Raw genomic sequence first — 22,869 nt, 5'->3', positions numbered from 1 at the left:
CAGAAATTATCCATGCTTTATTAATACAAGAAATTCAGGAAATTTTGCAGCGCATGCATTTGAAAGTATGAACCTAATATGTTGCCGAAGGGATTCCAGTTGTGTTTTTGATGTAAGCCATTTGACTCTTGCCACTTTTGCACTGTCTGGAATTTAGCACAATGACTATAAGCACCAGCCTCATAAGAAAGAACAGATCATCTCAAATGCCATGAAAGAACTGAATTTCTTAGTTAAATCCATAAAGAGAAGGTTATAGAGGGAGCCAACTTTGATACATAATAACTATTACATTAAATATCTGTACGCATATTCCCTGTTTTCATACTGGGTTATATGAACACCAGTTTGCCTTGTGATTTAAATAGTGATTTAAATAGTGACTTGTACGTTTCCAATTCAGTGTCTTCCCAGGTGAAAGCACGACATCTGCCCACCCACCATTTGATGACAATTAGGTTTTTGCTCAACATTCTGGAAATAAAGTACAGTTTTCGTAAGCATCCTCACCATGTCAGGTGCTGCGTCAGAGGGGGCGACGTTGGGCCCCTGCAGGAAAAGTTAGCAATCTTGTGGCATTTTTAAAAAATCCACGCAAACAGGAGTTAGAAATAAAGCCTTGTTTGGTCTTTCCCACAGAGTTCCCTTAGTGGTTGCAGAATAATCAGATGTTAAAAGATGTAGATACAGTTTGTTTTCCAAATGTTAAAGAGCCAAGACAGGTCATACTTCTTGGGTTCCCAGATTGTGGAGGGAAAAATCTTTGGATTTACATAGGAAAAGCAAGGATGTAGTAGGCACTGCTACATTTGGCCCCAGGTTTTCCCAAATTTTCTATGAACTATACCAAACTAGAGACCAGCATCGCTCTCTTGACCTCTGCTTAACTTCATGGGCTAAAATGGGTTATGTCTTTCACAATCAGTAACCAATAAAATAATTATTGCAAGAAAATTGTCATTTTTTGTCTCTCCTTTGTCTTGACCCCCAATCTGAATGCCCTTGGACAGCGTAACTAAACGGGACTACACTCCAAACCACAGAGGATCTGGCTTTGGAAGAGATAAAATGGGACTCAACACTTTTAGTGATGACTTCTAATTCAGGAAGTCAATGTTGACTTTCACACTTTTTGAGGTTGCGATGTCGACTGCCGTGGCTTTGATCTCAGTGTCTCCAAACTGCATGATTGTCTGTATCTCCCTACGGTTCAGAACAGGGGAACTTTCACTCCCTGACAGATCCAGCCTCAGTGTGCCACTTTTTTTAACTCCAGGATCTGTGATAAAGTTGACTTCATCCTGCTCACAGCTGTAGATATTTATTATTATCATTAGCTGGGAGGGTTTGGCAGGGGTGTAGCTACGTTTCACCGTCTCACCCAAAGCCACTGATTGGTCGGCTAAGATGAACTTGTCAAACACATCGGTGCACCATCGGGTACCATCCTTTAGAAGAAGCTTCTCTGGAGGGTGCTTTCCATCCACATACCTATTTAAGACCCCTACTCCATAGGTCATTGGAGAGCGTCGTACCTTGATTACAGCAGGATCCAGACCAAACAGGACAGCTCCTTTGAGGATAGTTAATCCTACATCATGAGGAATAATGACACGGCATTGGTCACCAAATGCTTGTTGGACAGCCACCTGGAGCAAAGGGGATTCTGCAAATCCACCAACCAAGAACAGGAATTTCACTCCAGATACCTCTGGTTTCTGAAAGAGATTTTCTGCAAAAAAATATTATTTACATGATGTATATATTTCATAAAATATAGCTGAAACTGACAATAGAAAAAGAGGCTTTCACACATTTTATTATAGAGTGAAATAAAAAATAACTGCATAAAAATAACAAAAGTATTCATGTTTAAGCTGCTGCTAAAAACAATAAAATTCTGTTTGTCTCTCACTATACACCTGTTTGTGCCGTAGGCCAAAATGGGAAATACCAAAATGTATAGTTTTCTATATTCAGTCTACTGTTTTTAACCTACATATACTTTGTTTTCACTTTGGGCTCAGTTGGCTCTACATGTTTCAATTTAAAAAAAAAATCCCCCAATAATTTACAATTTAAAGAATCAACCCCAAAAATTCAATGGTGGTGAAGCTTGTTGGCCCCTTTGCCCACCAAGATTGAAGTCCTCTCCTCCTTCATACTCACTTAGATGTTCGATTATGTGGTCAACTGTGGGTTTGAAAAGAGCGTTCATTGCATCTGGATTCATCCTCAGCATCCCTTGGGAAGACCACTTGACAAAGTCCACACTGAATAACAATTAGAAGTCAGAGGACGCAGATAGTCGTTTTGTGTATATATCGCAACTATGTAACGCTGTTGTTTCAAATGCAAACATTGTTGTGAGTGGTTGTAAACAAGGTATTTAGGGTGGATGCGCATTAACCCTTCATACTCTTCATCTACATATCTACATATATACTGTATATACAGCCTGGAAGAAAGATGTGATGGGGGGGGATATGATAGAAACGTATTTAAATACTTAAAGGGAATCAACATGATAAAGGAAGAGAGTTTATTTAAAAGAGGCAATACTACCACAAGAGGACATAGTCTTATGCTAGAGGAACAAAGGTTTAAAAGAAATATCAGTAAACATTACTGTACAAAAAGGGTAGTGTGTGCATGGAGTAGCCTTCCAGCAGAATTGGTAGTGATTAATACGACAAAGGAGTTTAAGCAAGCATGGAATAGGCATAAGGCTAAACTAGCTATAAAATAAGGCTGGGACTAAGGAAAGTATTCAGAGCTTGGGCAGACTAGACGGGCCAAATGGTTCTTATCTGCCGTCACTCTCTGTATTTTCTTTCAGCTGTGACATTGTTTTTGTATCATTAGAGACTAGTGTGTACCTCTGACATCATAATTATGTGTTTGGGTAGGAGTGAATGATTAGCAATGAAGAATTATGATACATTTTTGAGTATGAATTGCCTCACATCTTAGTTTGCTTTAATTCCCAAACATACGCTGCGCATCTTATTTAAAGTTTGCTCACCAAGGGCTATTGGCTTCTGAACTGCTTCAGGCGCTAAACCTTGTTATTTGCGGTATGAACCCATGGGTGTAAAACTGCACAGACACCAGAAGAGGGCAGCAGTGAACCCCAACCAGATCAGAGGCCATAAGATGATATTACAGCTAGTATTTGTTGCGTGAGCAAGTCCACAATATGAATTTAAGTGCTTCGTATTTGAGTTGTTCATCAAAAGTCTGATGACATCTGGCAGAGATATTCCTGAGAGTGCCAACAGAGGGTGACTAAAATGGTACACAATGTACAGTTTAGATGGGAGAGAGACAGAAAGTTTAAACACATAAAGGGAGTGAAGATAGGCGTAGGGCTAAATATTAGACGAGACCAATGGGTAAAGTTTGAGCTCTTACAGCAGCTGTGAGATGGGACTAGTGGCTGTTATTTGTTGGCTAACTGTATGTTTCCATGTTATGAACTAGAAAACATTTACACCTATTAGTCTTCTTAGCATAAGATTAGGGCACTCACTTGCTTTTGCGCAATGCGTGTTCCACACTGTGACCTCGGAACTTTTTGTAGTAATCAATAAATGAGAACGGCAAGGTGATGTTTAGAGGGTTGGTTCTGTCTGGGGCTGCTGCTCTTTTACGAGACTCAAAAGCAATCATCAGATCAACCCAGGCAGCCGGTCGCTTCACTTTGAACTGCTCGATAAAATCATCTCCAAAGATTTTGCAAAGAAGCTTCTCAAATTCATAGTCAACACCAAGAGAGCCATGGGGTCCACCTACGTGAAGCAAGTTTTGTAAACATTTAAGCGTGATATTTTTTCAGGAAATGACTCTTTCTGATAATTTAATGGCAAAAACCATCTACCTGATGCTTTGTAGAGTTCTTTCAGATGTCCTTCAGGTAAACTAATTTGATGGACGGTCAGGTCTACAGTACCTCCTCCACAGTCAACAACTACATAACGATCTCCTGTAGAAAAGAAGTACCAGCCCAATAAGAACATTGTTTATCAATAATAAACTGGAGCCTTTAACACTTCCCTTTAAGAACATCTCATATTCATTATGCATCCCCTTGTTGCGCTTACATTAAGTGTATCTGGGATTTTTTTCTCTTATCTGTATGAAAAATTGTGATGATGTCTATGTTTTAAAAAAAAATGTTAATCCACAATTGATAATTACACCATCTTTTCCATAACTAACATTGACATGTGGAGTTTATGCGGTCATGATTTACACACTGAATCCAGGCAAAATTACCCCTCATACCAATTAACATAACTAAAAATAAAGTTAAAGATCCTTGCAGGAACCCCCAGGCATGGCCGGGTAAAGGGTACAATGACTGCTGGGGCTATTAAATGTAACCGGTGTCAGCCAAGACACAAAAATTTGTACTTTTGATGACATTTTTAAAATACATGAAAATATGGACACTAGAACATAATTTATTGAATTTGGTGTTTTAATGAAAATGGTGTTATCTGAATGCTGTTTATATTTCAACAAAGAATTAGTATTATTTACATATGAGAACATGTTTTAAAGGTAGGTAGTTTTAAGGTAGGTGACATTCCACAAAATCTGCTACTAATCATTACTAGATTGTGTTTATGAGTGAATTTATGAAAAGACCAAATACATCCTGTCATGACACGGCATGAGTAACTGGAGCTTGGCACTGAATGGGTTAAGGGATTTGAGGCTAAGTCCAGTAACATTTATTCACACCTTTCCTTTTGGAGCCAGAACCCAAAATAAAACTTGATTACCCCATGCTGGGTATTGTCACCTTGGACAGGAAGGGATTCCTGTGGAAGAGTGTAGGGGGCAGACATCCTGGCCACATCTCCCTGGGGTGTGGAGACAGGGTATCAAGGTACACAGGGCAAAATTATTAAATGCATAATGTCCAAAATATGATGGGTACATAACTTTTGGGCCCTATCGTACATTGCATCCTTATGCCTGTGACGTGCTGGTTTCAGGGAGACCAAGCACGCCATGCAGGCATAACAAGTATTATGTGAATGTGTCCTTGTGCCAACTGATACAGGTGTGGAGTTTGGTATGAAAATGATCACTAGGACCAGAGAATTATGATGATCCTGGTGTCATAATTATGCCAAGCTCGGCCAGCGTCATATTACATATTTTGGGATCCCAGACCAAAGTTGAGAAGATATAACCCCGCCTTCAGAAGGTCATAGTTCTGAACCCCCTACTCCCATCCCCTTGCTCAGGTAACAGGAAAAGGGTGGTCTTTGGGGGGGGGGATAAAAAGGTGGGCAATTGGTAGTGGGGGAGAGCCTGTTTTTACCATCACAGAGACAACATCAAGGCTCCAAGGAAGTATGGTATGATACTCTGTTTTATCCCTTTTATTTCACACTGTTTTGTACTATTTAAGTCTATGTCTCTTTTTATACGCATTTTTGTATAACAGCACTGTGACCCATTTTATACTCAGATTAAACATTTTTAATCAGTTCTGTCTTTGTTCTCTAATCGAATTCAGCCTAGAGATAGCCTTTTGTATACATATAGATATGCCACGTTACTAAGCGGTTAACTATATAAATATCAGTTTGGGGATTGTGTAGTTATCGCAGTCTGATTGTTTTTGGGTAACCTAAGACGCCCGGTTTTAAAGTTCTTGGTGGTGGCAGTGTGTTTTACACTGGGAGTCTTGGGGTGACTGGTTGGGGTTGGTGGTGGTTGCTTGGTGCCCTGCGGGGAAAGTGACCAAACGCGCCGGAAGTCTGGTTGGCGTTTGACCCTTGTTACATCCATACTCCCACGTCACGGCTCGGCCGATAGCCCTGTCCGTGACACATCCTAATGGAAGACACGGGACTACCATATACATTAATTAAGCAATTATTTATGGTTGGCCCATTCATCCAGGACCTCCCCTCAGAAGACTGAAGGAACTGGTTAATAATGTTACATTATTATAAGGTATTTTGGCTCTTAGACAACAGAAAATTAAATGATTAGCTGTGTTCCTCAGTTATTCAGCTGAATACAGACTTGAAACACAATTGCCCTTGGGAGTCTGTACCTTCCTCCAGTTCTGACCATAGCTCCCCAATCACATTTTCCACCAGGAAGGTTCGACTCTGCCGGTTACGACGAACATGTTCTTTAGCTGATCACCCATATGAAGATTGGTCCAGTAATAAAAAACAAACAAAAAAAAACAACAAAACATTATTCTGGGAACCTGAAATGAGTTCACCTTAATATCAGCAATGTGTAGGCCGTGTCATAACTAATCTGCTTGAAAGGAGATGTCAATGAAATGTCTTTACTCGCCATTTATTGATAAACAGAGAATGTTACAGACAGGAGGCTTCTATTATTCTTTATCTTTCTTTAATAGACTCGCCGCAGCAAAGAAAAAATAATAACGTTTTGAAACTTTTTTCACATAAATAATTATCGAAATACACTTATAACTCCTTGTCCGTTTCCACCAATCAATATGCAGCCAAGTCCTTAACTACTCGATCCCAACTATGTGGAACCCTCATTCTTTGCTGCTCCCAGGAAAGATAAGTCAATCTTACATGGCTGGGGTGCCTCGCTGTGGTCACTTATTAACAGAAGGCAGATGGTCCCAAGAAGAAAACAATCGTCATATCAATTGTCTGGGATCTTTTAGCAGTTTTTTTCGCCCTAAAATGTTTCACTGCAGACAAAGTAAATTGTTGTGTTCTGCTGAGTATGGACAATATACCGGTATGTGCAGTCCGGTATATCAGTTGACTAGATGAAGAATCAAAAGATCTGGCAGACTTGGGGAAGGATTTTTGGCATTTTTTGCTTGGATCATGGGATTACTATAAAGGCAGAAAACATTCCCAGACTTTCCAATACAGTCATAGATTCTAATTCCAGATATTTAATTGACAACAGCTCCTGAAGATTACACCAGACTATTTTCCAACACCTATGGGGACCTTTGGACATTGACATTGATACTTGCCTCCTGTCTTTAATAAAATCTACACATTATATCAGTGCATTAGCAAAATGCCTTTTTTTTTTTTTTTTTTTTTTTTTTTTTTTACTATCGCTACTATTTCAACAGACGCTCCATGCCAATAAACTTCTGATTTCTATGTAGAGGACCTGTCTGGATTTTGGGACTACTGTTATAGACTTTTTTATATATATATATAGAAATAAATAACCCTTAAAAGTGAAACTATTCCCACTATAAAGTCAGTGACTTGATGTTATGCTGGAAACTGGTTGCACCTGGATCCGTTGGACCAAAGCCGTTGACTGCTGCTTTGGTGCTGAGATCCATCATCTGATGAAGACGAAGCTTCCTACAGTATATGGAAGCTCCTTCAGGCTCTAGAGCAATGATCAACTGTTCGGGATTTTCGGGGGTTGCCATGCCAGCCTATGATAGAGAACAAAACCAAACCCATGGACAGAATTCATCACTTATCTCACAAAGACACAGACATAATAGAGCTTTGATAGGAGATGAGGTATGATCTGGTTTGATATGAGCATCTATACATAGTCATGGTTCAGCAAATCAAGTTATATTCTGTAAATGTCTCCACACGTCAGAAACACAAAACTTTATGTATTAAATGTGTGAGAAGATATGGAGCTTTGGGAATTTTCTTTTTTGTATGCCTTTCCTACAACTAAAGATGCTTAAGTTTATCTACACAAATCTGTTTTCACCAGCGAATGTGCCACCTACAAAACCTCCAGCGTTTGTTAGGGGATGAATCCTTTCCGCAGATTTGCGTCTGTAACACACATCATGAGTGATGCAGGAATTACCAGGTCTTTGCTAAAACATTTAATTATTACACAATAAACCCAGCATTTTCTCATCTCCTAAATTTATCTTAACATTTTTCTGTTTAGAATGGGTGGAGATGGAACAAAGGAAGAAATCTTAGATCGGATGTTCTCAGTGTCATGTCCATTAGGCATTCTCTGCAAACATGATAAAAGACGACAGCCGTGTGCTACAGTCTAACATGTCTAATGCACTAAGTACGAATGATAATAACAAGTTAGCATCTCCCTGATTAACAGCATTTGCCAGCTTAATGTCTCATATCATTGGAGAGAATGAGATAAAACTGCAGGTAACACCCTGCAGGCTACAGAAAGCCAGTTAATGACCAAGAGGCTTTTCAGGAGAAGCAACGTGCATAGAAATAAGTAGTAAGCCCAAAAAGTGAAAGTGAAAGTTAGCGAAACAGAACATTTATTTAAAAAACGTGTTTTTTTTGTTTTTTCTTAACAGACTGCCTTTTTGCTGAACCGGAGCAATGAGTTACCAAGCACCTGGCAGTGAAAGGGTTAATATTTTTTAAAATTCTGCAGCATTTACCAGTAGCATATCTATGGGGGGGCGACTGATGAATCTGCCCGGGCACACAAAGCATGGGGAGCAACGATAGACCCGGACTAGCCTACGGAGATATTTCTCAATAGGCCGTCTCCCCTGCAGTCTTCAGTTACCATGAGCGCTGGTCTGGGTGACAGGCGCGCATGGGTGAGCCGGGCCGGGGGGCAAGATCACAATCTACCTCTAACTGGACCAACTTTAAGGGAGTGCAGGGTCTGTCACTTCACACCTCGGCTTCCATGCTCCCTAATCACTACGCACCAGCAATTGATGATGGGATACAACGTCATATCGCAGCGCTCTGCATTTATTGCCGGCGCACAGTGCTTAGGGAGCACCAAAGCAGAGGTCTGGAGGGAGACACCTCGCAATGTCACAACAGGATGGAAGATGAAGAGGAGAAAGGTAAAAATGGAAAGAAAGTATGGGCAGACGTGTATACGGGCAGTGTGTATGTGCATGTATGGACAGGCTTGGTTAAGGGCAGTGTATTTGTGTGTATATAGGTAGTGTATGTAGTGTATGTGTGTGGGTGGGCAGCATGTATGTGTGTATAATCCTTCCTCTCTCCCTGACCCCGTGACAATTTTGAACGGGTCTATACATGGATCCCGCGGATATGGCGCGGTTGCAAACACGCCAAGACCTCCAGGACCAGCGTCTGGCGACGCAGGCCACCCAGCTACAGTCCCTGGAACAGAAGGTGGACGCCATGACGGACTTGTTGCGTTCTTTGACGTCTCTCCCAACTGTGGGATCACCCCATCACAGAGACGCTCATCACGAGGACACAGGTTCTGTTGCCAGGCTCCCTCTGCCAGACAAATATTCTGGGGATCCGAAGGAATGCCGTGGCTTCCTTAATCAATGCATGCTCCACTTCCGAAACCACCCCCAGGCGTTCTAGACATCCTCCAAAAGGGTCTCGTTCATCATTTCGCTGCTCAAAGGTGATGCTTTACTGTGGGCTTCTCCCCTCGTGGAGCAAGACTCATATCTCCTCGAGGACTGTCCCGCTTTCATGGAAGCTGTACGGACTGTCTTCGATGCGCCAGGTCGTAAAGAAACAGCAGAGTCTTCACTGCTTGACCTCCAGCAAGGCCGCAAAACCTTGGCTCAGTATACGGTAGAATTCCGCACCCTGGCCCATGAGACCAACTGGGAAGAGGGCGCTCTCAAAGCCGCCTTCCGACGAGGACTCAATGAGAAGATCAAAGACGCCCTCGTCTTCCATGATACCCCCGTAGATCTTGAGGATCTCATAGCCCTATGTCTCCGAGTGGATAAACGTTTCCAAGAAAGGGCGAACGAACACATCTGTGGAAGACGACCGGGACCGTTCACCTCCGGCTACACAAGGCCTCCGGCTGCCACATCTTCCTCTTCCGTGGTCGACGAACCCATGGAGATAGGGACAGTGCGCCGACTCACTGAGGCCGAAAATAAATACAGACGGACACAGGGGCTCTGTCTATACTGCGGTCAAGCTGACCACCTATTGCCCTCCTGTCCCAGCAAGCCAGTAAAAGACAACGCTTAGTTTGCACCGGAGAAGGCACCCTAAGCACATGTCCTTTTCCATCTCCATCCGTTGGGAGGATCACGTCGTAGCCACCCGCGCCTTCATAGATTCCGGGGCTGCGGGCATTTTTATGGATCACCAGTGGGCAAAGGAGCACCACCTACCGCTTCGTACCAAGAAAGCTCCCTCCCTGGTCGCTTCCGTTGACGGCTCACTTCTGGGATCAGGACTCGTGACACAGGAAACCGTACCTCTGACCCTACTGGTAGGGGTAACCCACCAGGAACAGCTCACGTTTGAGATAATCAAGTCTCCTCATGCCCCTCTTATCTTGGGACATCCCTGGCTGCGACAGCACAACCCACACCTCGATTGGGTAAAAGGAGACATACTAGCGTGGAGCAACCAATGTCAAGAGACCTGTGTCATGCCCTGTCGACGACTCAATCTCGTCCTCGAAATCACACCCACAGATCCCAAGACCCTAGTACAGAGACACTACTGGGATTATCTGGATGTATTCTCCAAAAAAGATGCGGAGAGGCTACCAACACACCGTTCCTACGATTGTGCTATCGATCTGTTGCCTGGAACCGATCCACCACGGGGACGTACTTATCCCCTCTCCGAACCGGAAAACAAAGCTCTGGAACGATATATCCAAGAAAGCCTGGACAAAGGCTTCATCCGCCCAAGGCTTCATCTACGACCTCCTGAAAGGAGCCAAATACTTCACTAAGCTAGACCTCAGGGGCGCTTACAATCTAATTCGTGTCAAGTCTGGGGACGAATGGAAAACGGCCTTCAACACTCGCTTCGGACACTATGAATATAAAGTCATGCCCTTCGGGTTATGCAACGCCCCTGCAGTGTTCCAGTCCTTCATAAATGACGTCTTCAGGGGCATGCTCTTATCACATGTCATTGTGTACTTGGACGATATTCTCGTGTATTCTCCAACACTCGACACACATCGTCACCACCTACGGGCTGTTCTACAGAGGCTAAGGGAGAACGGGTTGTACGCCAAGGCTGAAAAATGCATATTCGAGAAGACCCGTCTGCCTTTCCTGGGTTATATCGTCTCCTCCGAAGGGCTTCACATGGATCCTGCCAAACTCGAGGCCATCACCGCGTGGCCCCTCCCAAGAACACTCAAAGCCGTCCAACGGTTCCTGGGCTTTGCCAATTATTACAGGCGATTCATCAGAAACTACGCTACCATAGCAGCCCCTATCACCGCCTTGACGAAAAAAGGAGCCGATCCATCTCAGTGGTCCACACACGCCCGACAGGCGTTCGAACGGCTAAAACAAGCCTTTGTCTCAGCTCCCTTATTACGTCGACCGGATCCTACCAAACAGTTTCTCCTGGAAGTAGACGCATCCGAAACCGGAGCAGGGGCTGTTCTATCGCAACGTCACGATCAAACCACGAAATATCATCCCTGTGCCTTCTTTTCCAAGGGTTTCTCCGCAGCCGAACGGAATTATGACGTCGGTAACCGTGAACTCCTAGCCATCAAAATGGCACTCGAGGAGTGGCGCCACCTTCTCGAGGGCACAGAACAACCCGTGGTCATCCTAACAGACCACAAGAACCTGCTGTATATCGAGAGCGCCAAGAGATTAAGCCCTCGGCAAGCACGGTGGTCACTATTTTTCAACCGGTTCAATTACTACATCACCTACAGACCAGGCTCCAAAAACATCAAAGCCGATGCCCTCTCTAGACAACACCACAACCACAGAGACCAACACATCAACGAGCCCATCATCCCATCCACACGCCTTGTTGCCGGTCTGTCCATACGCACGATGAGCAGGATCCGTATGTCCCAAAGGGCCATTCCGTCTTCTGAACGTCCTCCTCCAGGTCGTCTCTACGTTCCTCCCGGCCTTCGCACGGATGTTCTTCACTGGGGACATAACTCTTTTCTCGCTGGTCATTCAGGGTTTCGGAAGACAGAATACCGCGTCCGCAGATCGTTCTGGTTGCCATCACTCACCAAAGACGTCCGAACATACCTTGCTGCCTGTCACACCTGTGCATGCCAGAAGACCTCTCGGAGACGACCTCAAGGTCTCCTGCATCCTCTTCCCGTTCCCACGGTTCCCTGGACACACGTGTCAATGGACTTCATCGTGGATCTCCCCAAATCACAGGGTAATACGACTGTCTTGGTGGTCGTTGACCGTTTCTCCAAGCAAGCTCATTTTGTCGCTTTGCCACGCCTGCCATCTTCTTCGCAACTTGCCGATGTTTTCCTCAATCACATTGTCCGTCTTCACGGTCTTCCGCTCCACATGGTGTCCGATCGCGGTACACAATTCATATCCCGCTATTGGAAACACCTCTGCCGGAGACTCGGGATACAGCTCCACTTATCGACTGCTTATCATCCGCAGACCAATGGACAGACAGAAAAGACTAACCAAACACTCAAACAATACCTGCGAATGTTCAGCAACGAAAGCCAAGACAACTGGTCGTCTCTCCTGCCGCTCGCAGAGATGACATATAACTGCTCCCAGCATGAGTCCATTGGTTGTACCCCGTTTTTTGCTGCCTTGGGCTATCACCCTGTCATATTGCCTCCTCCGTCTTCTCGTTCCTCCTCCATGGTACCCGCGGTCGACGATCGTGTATCTGACATGGACGAACACTGGAAGAAGCTCCGGGAGGTCCTCTTGAAAGCCCAACTTCGCTATGAGCGCTTTGCTGACGCCAAGAGGACTCCGCCACCGGACTATCAAGTGGGCGACCGTGTCTGGTTGTCTACTCGACACCTCCGTTTGCGGCAACCTTCCCGGACCCTGCGGCCTCGTTTTATTGGCCCTTTCCGCGTTCGTGCCAAGCTTAACGACGTGACGGTATCCCTTACCTTGCCTCCGACCATGCGGATTCAACGGTCCTTCCACGTCTCCCTACTGAAACTTTATGTGTCCAACCGGTTTACCGTTCCGTGCAAGCCTCCTGCCCCGCTCGACATCCATGGTCATGAGGAATACGTCGTCGACAGAATCCTTGATTCCCGTAGGGTTCGTAACGGCCTTCAATATCTCGTGGCTTGGAAGGGGTACGGTCCTGAGGAGCGGACGTGGGTGCCTGCTCGCTTCGTTCATGCTCCCCTTTGTGTCGCTCGTTTTCACGCGCGCTGCCCTCTTCGACCGGCTCCCTCTCACTCGGGACGCGCTCCTGGAGGGGGGGTACTGTCACGCGCGCCGCGGCTCCTACCTCTGACGCCAGGGCTGCCTCGCCTGGTCCCGACTCCTCCGTCGCTGCGGTCCCCGCCGTGCGCACACGGGGTTTAAATAGGCGATTTAATTACAAACTGCTGTGTTGCGTACGTTGCGTATGTTGAGTACGTTGCGTACGCTGCGGTACATTCGACGCGGACCTTCGTCGCGTCATAACCGCGGTCCTGCCTCCTCCACCTCGGCCAGGATCGCGCCTCCACGCCGTGGACGCGCTGGCACGTCCCCCGACGGGAACGCGGTTATGACGCGACGAAGGTCCGCGTCGAATGTACCGCAGCGTACGCAACGTACTCAACATACGCAACGTACGCAACACAGCAGTTTGTAATTAAATCGCCTATTTAAACCCCATTCTTTTCTCCAGTCTTCACCCGTTCAAAGTGTTATGCTTTTTGGGTGTGCTGGTTTCTCTATATTATCTCGATTTCCTTGTGTACCGACCTTTGCCTGTTTTTGACCACGATTCTTGCTGCCTGCCTACGACCTCGGACCTGTTTATCCGTTTTGCTCCTATTCTGCCTGCCTCGACCTCGGATACGTTTGACCTCGCTGCCTGCCTTTGCAATTTTGATTACGGACTGTATACTGGACTTCTCCACGGTGCATATCTGCATAGTAGGATCCTTCCTCTCTCCCTGACCCCGTGACAAAGGGCAGCGTATATGTGTGTATAAGGGCAGCGTATATGTGTGTGTGTAAGGGCAGTGTATATGTGTGTATAAGGGCAGTGTTTGCTGTAAATCCAGTGAGTGAATGTAAACATGCATGGGTTAGGCACATGACCAACGATTAAGGTTTGAATCTTTACAGCAAAAAAAACGGATGACTAGATGGGGGCCGCCGCGGGCCGATCTGCCAGCAGATTCTATGTTTCTGTTATATATTTGCAGTGAGGCTGAGCCAATACAATATTAAACATCGGTGGAGAGGATGAGCTCATACCATACTAAACACTGGCAGAGAGAGTGAGCTCCTAGGGCAATAAATTGCAAATGTAATGAGCATAATAAACACTGGTGGGTTGATAAGTGATGAGCGGTGCTGGACATCTGTTTAAATCTGGAACATGTCAGGTCTTTCAGGATGCGGGGCTGTAATGGGTGTCATATTTCTCCTCTAATCAATATATTGTGCTGTTCATCATAACGTGCAAGGGTTAATGTGCCTGTGAGGATGAGCTGCTGCTAAGTGCTTTCTTGGCCAGATATCTTGGTGCTAAGTGACTGTTAGCATTAACCCTTCACTTCCTGATTTGAGGCCAATCCTTTATTTTCACTGGAAATGTTATTTAGATGAGAAGGATTTGGTGTAAATCACCCCACATCTGTAGAATAGCAATTATAACCCCCCTCATTCTTAACGTCCGCTGTAGCATTTTTCTCCTGGTCAGATAAAAATGTTTTTAACCCTTTGGAGTTACCTGGATTTCTGCACATATTGTCATTAGATTTCATCTGATCTCAAATTAAGTCACAACAATAGACAAACGCAGTCTGCTTCGACCAATAACACACAAATCACGATTCCATGTCTTTCTGTAAATGATTTTCTGCTGTGCCTTGTGTTGTTGTCTTGTTGCACAAATCAATGTATGTTGAGCTTCTTAATTCTTCCATTGATGACACCAAGCTGTCCAGGCCCAGAGGCAGCAAAACTGCCCCAAACCATGATGCCCCCCCCTCCACTTTATAGTTGAGTGGAGGTTTTTCTCATTCGCTCCAGACTCTCTTTTGCAAACATCACTTTTTTGGACAGTGTTGACTTTCTCTGTGATGTCCTCCCATGAACACTGTTCTTGCTTATTGTTTAATGTATGGTAGACTCGTAAGAAATGTTAAGTAATCTGGGCTGTGCTCTCGCAGTCGTCTTTGCTGGAAACCCACTCCTGAACTGTCTCCATTTAGCTTTATGCAAGTTAACAATCCTTATTCTTAAATTAGGAGCTTAACGCTTGGAAAGGTCTTTAGCCTAGGGGTTCGTATACTTTATGCACTCCGCACTGTGAATTTGTACATGGTGCATTCAAAACATAGAATTCTTTATTTTTAGTTGAAGCAGATTGCATTTTTCTATTGCTATGACTTTGTTTAAGATCAGATTTTATAAGCATGATCTCCATAAATTCCAAAGCGTTCACATACTTTTTACTACATAAAACAAACAAAAAAAGATCTAATCTACGATACCTTGTAGGCCGCCTGCCTCATGAACTGCTTGGCTGGCTGTTTCCAGATGGCTGGAACTGTAATGACCCAACGGACTTCTGCGTTATCCATTTCCATTCCCGCCTGATCACTCAGCTCCTGAAATCCAGGAGTCATACAATAAAATACTACAAGGGGTGTAGGGGGTATTTGGGTCTGTTTATGGATGCTGTAGATTTTAATACCACTTTGAACTGTTTTATTATTAGTGACTAAGCCCCCTTAATCAGAAACAGACTAGTATCTGTGAGCGGTGTCTTTATCTATAAAATAAGCTGGAGCAATCTTTTTATAACCCAATTATGCTCCTTCTGACACGGGCATTCTTCTTAATGCTTTATGGTCGGCTATTTTGGTGAAACAGCTGTAAAAAAAATGTCACCTTCAACGCTTGTTCCTTGAAGTACTGCAGAGCGTAGGTAAATATCTCAAGTGCTTTCACTTTTTTGCCGTTCGCTGCTGTGAGATCTGTTTCCATGGTAAGGTCCTAAAGAATTGGAAATAAAATTGGAAGTTACAGAGCAACTTTTGGTCTATGTCTTAATTCCAGCTCAACCATTACCTTTGCCAGGTTGACAGAGTGGTTTTCCCAGCATAAAGAACAGCCCCGGAGGGAAAGAATTGGACAGAGGGGCCACATGAATGTAGTGCGGACGAGGTACCCATGGTCAAGCCTGTTTAAGGGGTTAAGGCATGACTAAGCGGAAATTTTGGCACTATAAGTGTTAAGTATTGGTGGCACGTGCAGGGCCAGAGGGGAGGGGGTAATTACCCTCCCTGGGGGGTATATAAGAAAGGGTCGTGGCCTATAGGGGCAATCATTTTAAAGTGCATTTTCCCGCCCATCCCTCCCCTAATTTTTGGCATTTGCCGGGTACTCTGGTTTTTAAGCTGGTACGGTCCAGGAGTTAACCCTCTAGGTACGGTTACTTGTGGTGCACAGAGGTGTAAGTGCAGGACACTCCAGGGGCAGGCGCCCCTGTGAATCGTAGGGTCAGGGGACGCCGGCAGTTCCAGCAGGGATACAGGTGGTTACGCCCATACCAGCAGGTTACTTATTTGGTTATTAATTTGGTTATTAAGTGGTTATTAAATGGTTACAATTGGTTATGTTTTCTTTCATTTTACAATAAATTATTGATATATATTGTGTCAAATTGGTTGTGTTAATAATATTTGACACTTTGTAACATATTAATAAAGGTTGAGTGTCGCGGTGCTGAAGTTATTTTAAGTCCGCACCGCGGACAAATAATTCCATATCTGACGATTAATAAAATTTTATTTGTAAAAGAGGGACCGAAACTGGACGCTACTTCATTCAAGTGACGTTCGTGGATATCAGTAAATGATGGCTCAGCACAAACAAAGGTCTTTAGCATGACGTTCTAAAAACCCTGATGTGTAAGCTTCGGAGGAGCAGAAGGTTTTGTGATGCGGAGAGCCCCCTTCTGGGTGGGGGAAAGGGGTTTTGGAACCAGCTATACATTATTCTACAGAAAAAGTTCTGGCAAACTAGTCTCCCATCTACCCTCATTCCAAACATTGCCTTTCCTGTTAATACTGCATAAATATCTGTACTAGGCGTCAGTAACCAATTCGGTGGCATGGCCTGGGGTATTTATAAGTAAGATCTGGATGATTCTGATTAATGTGATCGGAGGGGCCATGCACACATTATCTTTCCAGGGTTTACACGCGATTGCCCAGTACGTGCCGTAGCCGTGCCATTACCGTGCTACTGTGCAGCTTCATCTTAAACTTCTCAAAGTACAGCCAGTGCCTGGATTCACTGGGTTCCAGGTCGTGGTAGAAATCACGGGCGGCAAAGCCAAAGCTATGAAACTTTCTGTCAGGCATCAGTAAGATGGTGGTGGGGGTCTTCTGATTGGACACCCCGGGGTCTCCTCCTTCCCAGCGCCTGCAACACAGCAAGTCATGTTATCATTGCTTTTCATGGAAAAGGGACGATGTGAAGCTGGGGTGCTGCGTGGTACATGTCCCGGGGTTCCACATGGTTTTCGCCACCAGAAACGTCCAAGAGTCTTGTCACAGACATCCTATTCACTGCACAAATACGTTGCCTGCCCTGGCCCCATTAAAAGATAATGCTAAACTCCCTTTCTGTACATGATCAATAATCAATAATAATGAATTACTTCATAAACGTAAAACATAAATTACTGCATTCACTTCTCAAATCCTGTGTTGCAAAACCTAGAGACAGTCTAAAGATGTGCATGAATTGGTAAAATGCATGGGATTTTCTAGTTACCCAGGAAGAAATTATTATTACCTATTATCTTGACGCTTTTTTGCAGGCCTAGTTTTCTTTTATTAGTAGTTAATGAATCATCGTCCCCAAAGAACTATCCATAAAATACCAATTCCATAGACTTTAATTGATTTCTCAGAAGCTGCTGAATACACATCCTGCCCTGTCCTCTTCCCTTCCTTTGCAGACAGGATCATGTCTCTCCAGGGAAGAACCTTATATGTTACAACGGATACACCACATTTTTATAGCATTTTTTACATTTAATTAAAGTCCCTCTGTCTCCATGTGAGGGGCTGCAGGACTGCCCAGCTGGATAGGGCATTGCAAATTTAGGCTTATGTCTTCTCGCTGAGAGGAAGATATTAAACCTCAATCATTGAGATACAAGACAAGCATTTGTCTTGTATCGGTTTCACTTCATATCAAGTGGATCTGGACACAACGTTACAGCGAGTCTAGCTTAATTACTGGTTACTTGCTTGCCCTGAAGTTTCATTTAATCTGTTAAAACAAGCTATAATTTGATTTGCTATAAGCAACCAGGTGTGCTTATTAAATGTGTATGCAGCATTGTGACATCATGCTGTATCATGTCCTTGTCACATTGGCACATTGTACGTGTCCAAGGGTCTTCTCATTGCAGACACTGTAGTGCTAGTGGGCTGCCAGCTGCCAGCTTTGTATGCTTTTGCGGTACTTAAAGTCTAATAATGTGAACCAAAGTATTTTTTTGGATTGCTGATTCTGGATTACACAGAACTGTAGATATCTGCAGCAGAAGGAGAGACTAAAAAGTGGGAGGCTGTGCATGGGTTAGGGGTTAACCGCATGGTAAAACAAGGCCACAGACCGTGCGGCACAATTCCGGGAGGCTACAAATCATGTTCCCATCACTGCCTCCTCCAAGATCCTTCTGCATTGCGGCTCTTACCTCATTATATGAATACATTCAGGCTCCTTGGAGAAACTGTAGGCGTAGCCACTGGAAGTGGTGCCAAAATCAATGGCTACAACAACCGAGAAGGTCGGCTCATCAGAGGCGCTGGGGTCCGAGTCTCTCTGAGGGGGGGGGAAAGATCTCCTGTTACAGCCACTCTGTCATTAATGCTATTTTGGTAACACTAATTTGTCGTTAACACAATTCAGCTCCTGCTCAATTCTTCCTTCACCGACGTAAGCTTTTATTAATGTTACTGATATATTGTTAAAGGTAGGATGTGATGAAAAGCATTGATGGTTGAGGATGGTTAGAATGACTGTGAGAGTGCGCATGCACCTTGACCTGGCACACCAGACAGCCTGGATTCCTTTCCTGAGAAGTCATAAATGTCACTAGGAAATACACGGCCCCGAATCTAAAGAATATGAGCCATTCACTTTCCAAATGTACTTTACCTTTAGACATCAGAGGGGTTCAGTGACACCTCCTGGGAGAAGTAACGTGTCTTAGTTAGCAAGTCCATGAAGCACACTGGTTTAATGCAGGGAGATTTTATCAACCAAATTTAGTTTTTTTTCTCTGGGTAACTAAAATAAAAGCCATGGGAGGGGTATTAAATATCACCTAGCAAGAGTTCAGTAAAGCAGAACTGTCCCTTATAGAAGGTACTAATGGGGCCCCTCGGGAATCGGTACTGTGACAAATACTTTTTAATATTTTTATTAGTGGTATTACAGAAGCTCTTAATGATGATGTGTGTCTTTTTGCAAATTATATAAAGCCATTCCTGGGGGAACACGTCAAGTGACAAGTGAAATTCTAAGTAAATTAGAAGAATGAGGAGAGCAGGGCAGCTCCAGTTTAATGTTGATAAATGTAAAGTAATGCACTTGGGACGTAAAAGTCACAAAATATAGCATTGGGAGCCCTGTGCAGTCAGTTATAACAGAAGAAGCAGACTTATTTCTGAATGACAGGATGGCAGATTTGACTTTCTTATTAAGTACACATATTTTGCTGATATTGCTAATGGGTGGCAGGCGTTAAAGGGTTAAGAGGAGCTTGGTGACTATAGGTTATCGCCAGGAGTTTGGGTCTCATTCTTTCCCGATAAGTGCTTCAATAATCTATAACATATAGTTGAGGTTTGAATAGAAGTCTGGTGTTTTGATGCTGTTGATTGCAATATTATTAAGCTTGTAAATATTCATTACCTGTCCTTATTATGAACATCTGTCCCAGGCAGCGTCAGCATAACCCTTACGAAAAAATTACTGCAGTTTTTCTGAAGTAATACTGCAGTTTTTTGGACATGAAAAAACTGCAATACTGCACATTTACTGCAGTTTTACTGCATTTGTACTTCACTGTACTGCAGTTTTACTGCATTTGTACTTCACTGTACTGCAGTTTTACTGCAGTTATTTTTGTACGGAAGTACAAATGCAATAAAGCTGCAGTACATTGAAGTGCAACTGTAGGTTTGCAATATATAAAAAAGTGCAGCAAATGTACAGTAAAACTGCAGTACAGTGAAGTACAAATGCAGTAAAAGTGCAGTAAAAGTGCAGTAAATGTGCAGTAATACTGCAGTAAAAGTTCAGTATTGCAGTTTTTTCATGTCCAAAAATTTTTTTCGTAAGGGAAATAATACCCACTGAGAACCACAAAGCTGTCACAGGAGGAGGTGGTAAGTGAAATCTGCACTTAGGAGCAGCTGCACCATTAATTATGGCATGGAACGGCAATGTAATTTATAAATAAATGTGGAATTCAGTCACATTCTGCCTTTCATACAACAAAAAGTGGAATCAGCACACACATCAAACGCATACTGCAAATACGATTTAAAAGCATAGATATTGGGGATTCTGCCACACTTTGTCACCACCACTACGCATTCTGCTGTGCATTCTGTGGCGTGTGGCCCCAAAACTGTGTCTAGAGGGGGCCTGGTAACACCCTGTTCATAAAGCTCCAGGGTCATAATCATTGTGTAGTTTATTTGAAAAAAAAGCCAATTCCATCATGTAGCCGCACATGCGCATCTCCTCAACATGGAGATTCTCTGTATCAAAGAACGGCTTTGACTAAATGGCAGAAAATCCTTGTCTGCCCCAAGGAATAAATCAAATACCAGACATGTTATCAGAGCCGGCCTTAAGTGTTCCGGCGCCCTGTGCGGACTACTCCTGTGGCGCCCCCCCCATCCCAAAAAAGGAAGGGAAAAAAATCTTTACAGCGTTTACAGCTGAGCGCCGGAATATGACATCATATTTCGGTGTTCAGCATGAAACGCCGGCACCGCGACGGAGTCACAGAGAGTGAGGGGCGCCGAGCGGTTGCTGAAAACTTCACGAGCAACCCTGCCCGGGACTTAAATTAAAGGATCGGGGTTTTTTTTGTTGTTTTAACTTTATTTAACATCCTCCATGTTAAATCAAGTTTAAAAAAAAACTTTATTTAACATGGAGGATTTAAATAAAGTTAAAAAAAACAAAAAAACCCCGATGTTTTAATTTAAGTCCCGGGCAGGCGCCCCTGTTGCCATGGCGCCCTGTGCGGCCGCACAGGTCGCACACCCCTAAGGTCGGCCCTGCATGTTATGATACGTTCCTACATCATGATTGCATCACGTGGTTTAGCTCATGGTTATCGCGGTCCAGTTTTGTTGTTACTACTGCCATGTCTCTGTAAATTGGCCCAGCAGCTGGTACTAAATACTCATCCAAGGATTCCTATGAGCCAGTAATAAAAGTAAGACCTTACCACTACGATATGCGATGGAGATAAAGGAGTAATTCCTGGGTCACCCAAGCTTCTGGCAGGTGAGGAATACGCCGACGTGGACACCCGCTCTGCAAAAAACAAAACAGCCATATTGTCAATTCCCGTGACGAGCCCACAACGCCACATTCCCACTAACATCTATTCATAGAAACTGTATTAAATGATGTTAATTCCTCATAAGCAACAATCACGCTAGATTATTAGATTATTATTATTATACCAAAAAATGAACAATGAACAAGTTACACTCTGTCTCTGAAACATTTTACATCCCTCTCTCCAGGATCAATATGTACAACACGCCGCGAGGCAGGGCCAGATACCCTGGGCTTTATCAATGGACACAGAGAGGAGTCATGGGGTGTCCAAGGATATTTGATGAAGCTTTTAGGACAAATACACAAGATGTGTTACCCTAATTAACCTTTCAACCAGCCTTCAATACCATTTCCCCTCCTCGCTCTCGGTGCTTATTTCATTGTTGGTCCCTTTACGTTCCTGTCAAGTTGTGACCTATAGAGTTATGGCAGCGCTGTGCTAGGGCTACGGCACAGCCTCATAAATCCTGACAGTAAAGGAGCAGCCAAGGCGTATGGCATTTATTACATCACATTTATTTATTTAGTGCCATCAGATTCCATAGCGCTGTTACAAAGAGTGAAATAATTTGAAGTCACAAACAATAACAAACTGGTACAAAAGGAGAGGAGGGCTCTGCCCCTGGGAGCTTACAATCTCAGGTTAGGGTTAAAGAGTACAGGGAGCCGATGAAGGAGAGACCAGAGTCAAGTGTGACACGAAGACAGCGAACTTGGTCTGTCGGGTGGATAGCGGAGTCATCAACAAGGAAGAGCTGTAGATGGAGAATAGTAGAGGCCCAAGAACTGAGCCCTGAGATACACAAACAAGTGTTCCATGGAATGAGAACTTTGGTGTTTATTATTGGTTTTCCTTCGTGTATCAGAGGTCTGAATGGAACCCACAGAAATGCCACCTGTGGCCTTTGTGCCTTTTTAGTTTAAGGTGTACCACTTACACACTTGGCTTTTGTGGATTGTGTTGGAAGGGTTTTATATCATAGGCTTTATAAGTGATCACAAATAACGTAATAATAAAACTGGGGTCAGGTGCATAAACCTGAGATTAAGGGGGACAGGAAAGAAAAGGTGTATTAGTGAATGATGCGTATTTCATGTCGTTATATACGGTAGTTTTTCAGGTACAGGGTCTGGGTACAGGGCAGATTGTGTCTGCTTGTTGGTTCAGTTTGCATTAAACTGTGAACTTATTAAACTTTCAAATAAGATTTTACAATTGTAACACCAAGGAATTATAGAAACATTTTGTTTCCTGTCTTACAGAGCGTTAAGTCATTCGGGTGGATGGACGAGATGTTAAGAGGCTCATGAAATTTCCTTGTAAATAATCTGGTTTCTGGAAAAACTTTTTATATTCTCCGGTT

At 43.8% G+C, this 22,869-nt stretch overlaps 1 protein-coding gene across 1 annotated transcript; it reads right to left on the bottom strand.

The window, feature by feature from the left end:
- Window positions 1-1,097: 1,097 nt before the first annotated feature.
- Window positions 1,098-21,497, bottom strand: LOC149272682 (heat shock 70 kDa protein 12A-like). The gene is made up of 11 exons (XM_089506830.1): window positions 21,390-21,497; window positions 18,609-18,736; window positions 17,134-17,320; window positions 15,782-15,886; window positions 15,382-15,498; window positions 7,267-7,435; window positions 6,083-6,172; window positions 3,881-3,985; window positions 3,533-3,791; window positions 2,170-2,273; window positions 1,098-1,732 (listed from the first exon to the last, which is right to left on the bottom strand). Exons 1-11 carry the CDS (start codon window positions 21,495-21,497, stop codon window positions 1,098-1,100), a joined length of 2,007 nt encoding a protein of 668 aa, XP_089362956.1.
- Window positions 21,498-22,869: the final 1,372 nt, after the last annotated feature.

Source organism: Sceloporus occidentalis, unplaced genomic scaffold (genome assembly GCF_023333645.1).
Source record: "Sceloporus occidentalis isolate IW3139 unplaced genomic scaffold, rSceOcc1.0.p SCAF_426, whole genome shotgun sequence".
NCBI lineage: Eukaryota > Metazoa > Chordata > Lepidosauria > Squamata > Phrynosomatidae > Sceloporus > Sceloporus occidentalis.
This window is presented reverse-complemented; position numbering and strand designations above follow the sequence as displayed.

Excerpts from the sequence above, each read along its gene's own strand:
- LOC149272682 (XM_089506830.1), bottom strand. The coding sequence starts at position 21,497 with ATGGCTGTTTTGTTTTTTGCAGAGCGGGTGTCCACGTCGGCGTATTCC. Across the intron at positions 3,986-6,082 it reads ATGGTCAGAACTGGAGGAAG|GAGATCGTTATGTAGTTGTT; the intron begins GTACAGACTCCC and ends TCTTTTCTACAG. Across the intron at positions 3,792-3,880 it reads AGAACTCTACAAAGCATCAG|GTGGACCCCATGGCTCTCTT; the intron begins GTAGATGGTTTT and ends TGCTTCACGTAG.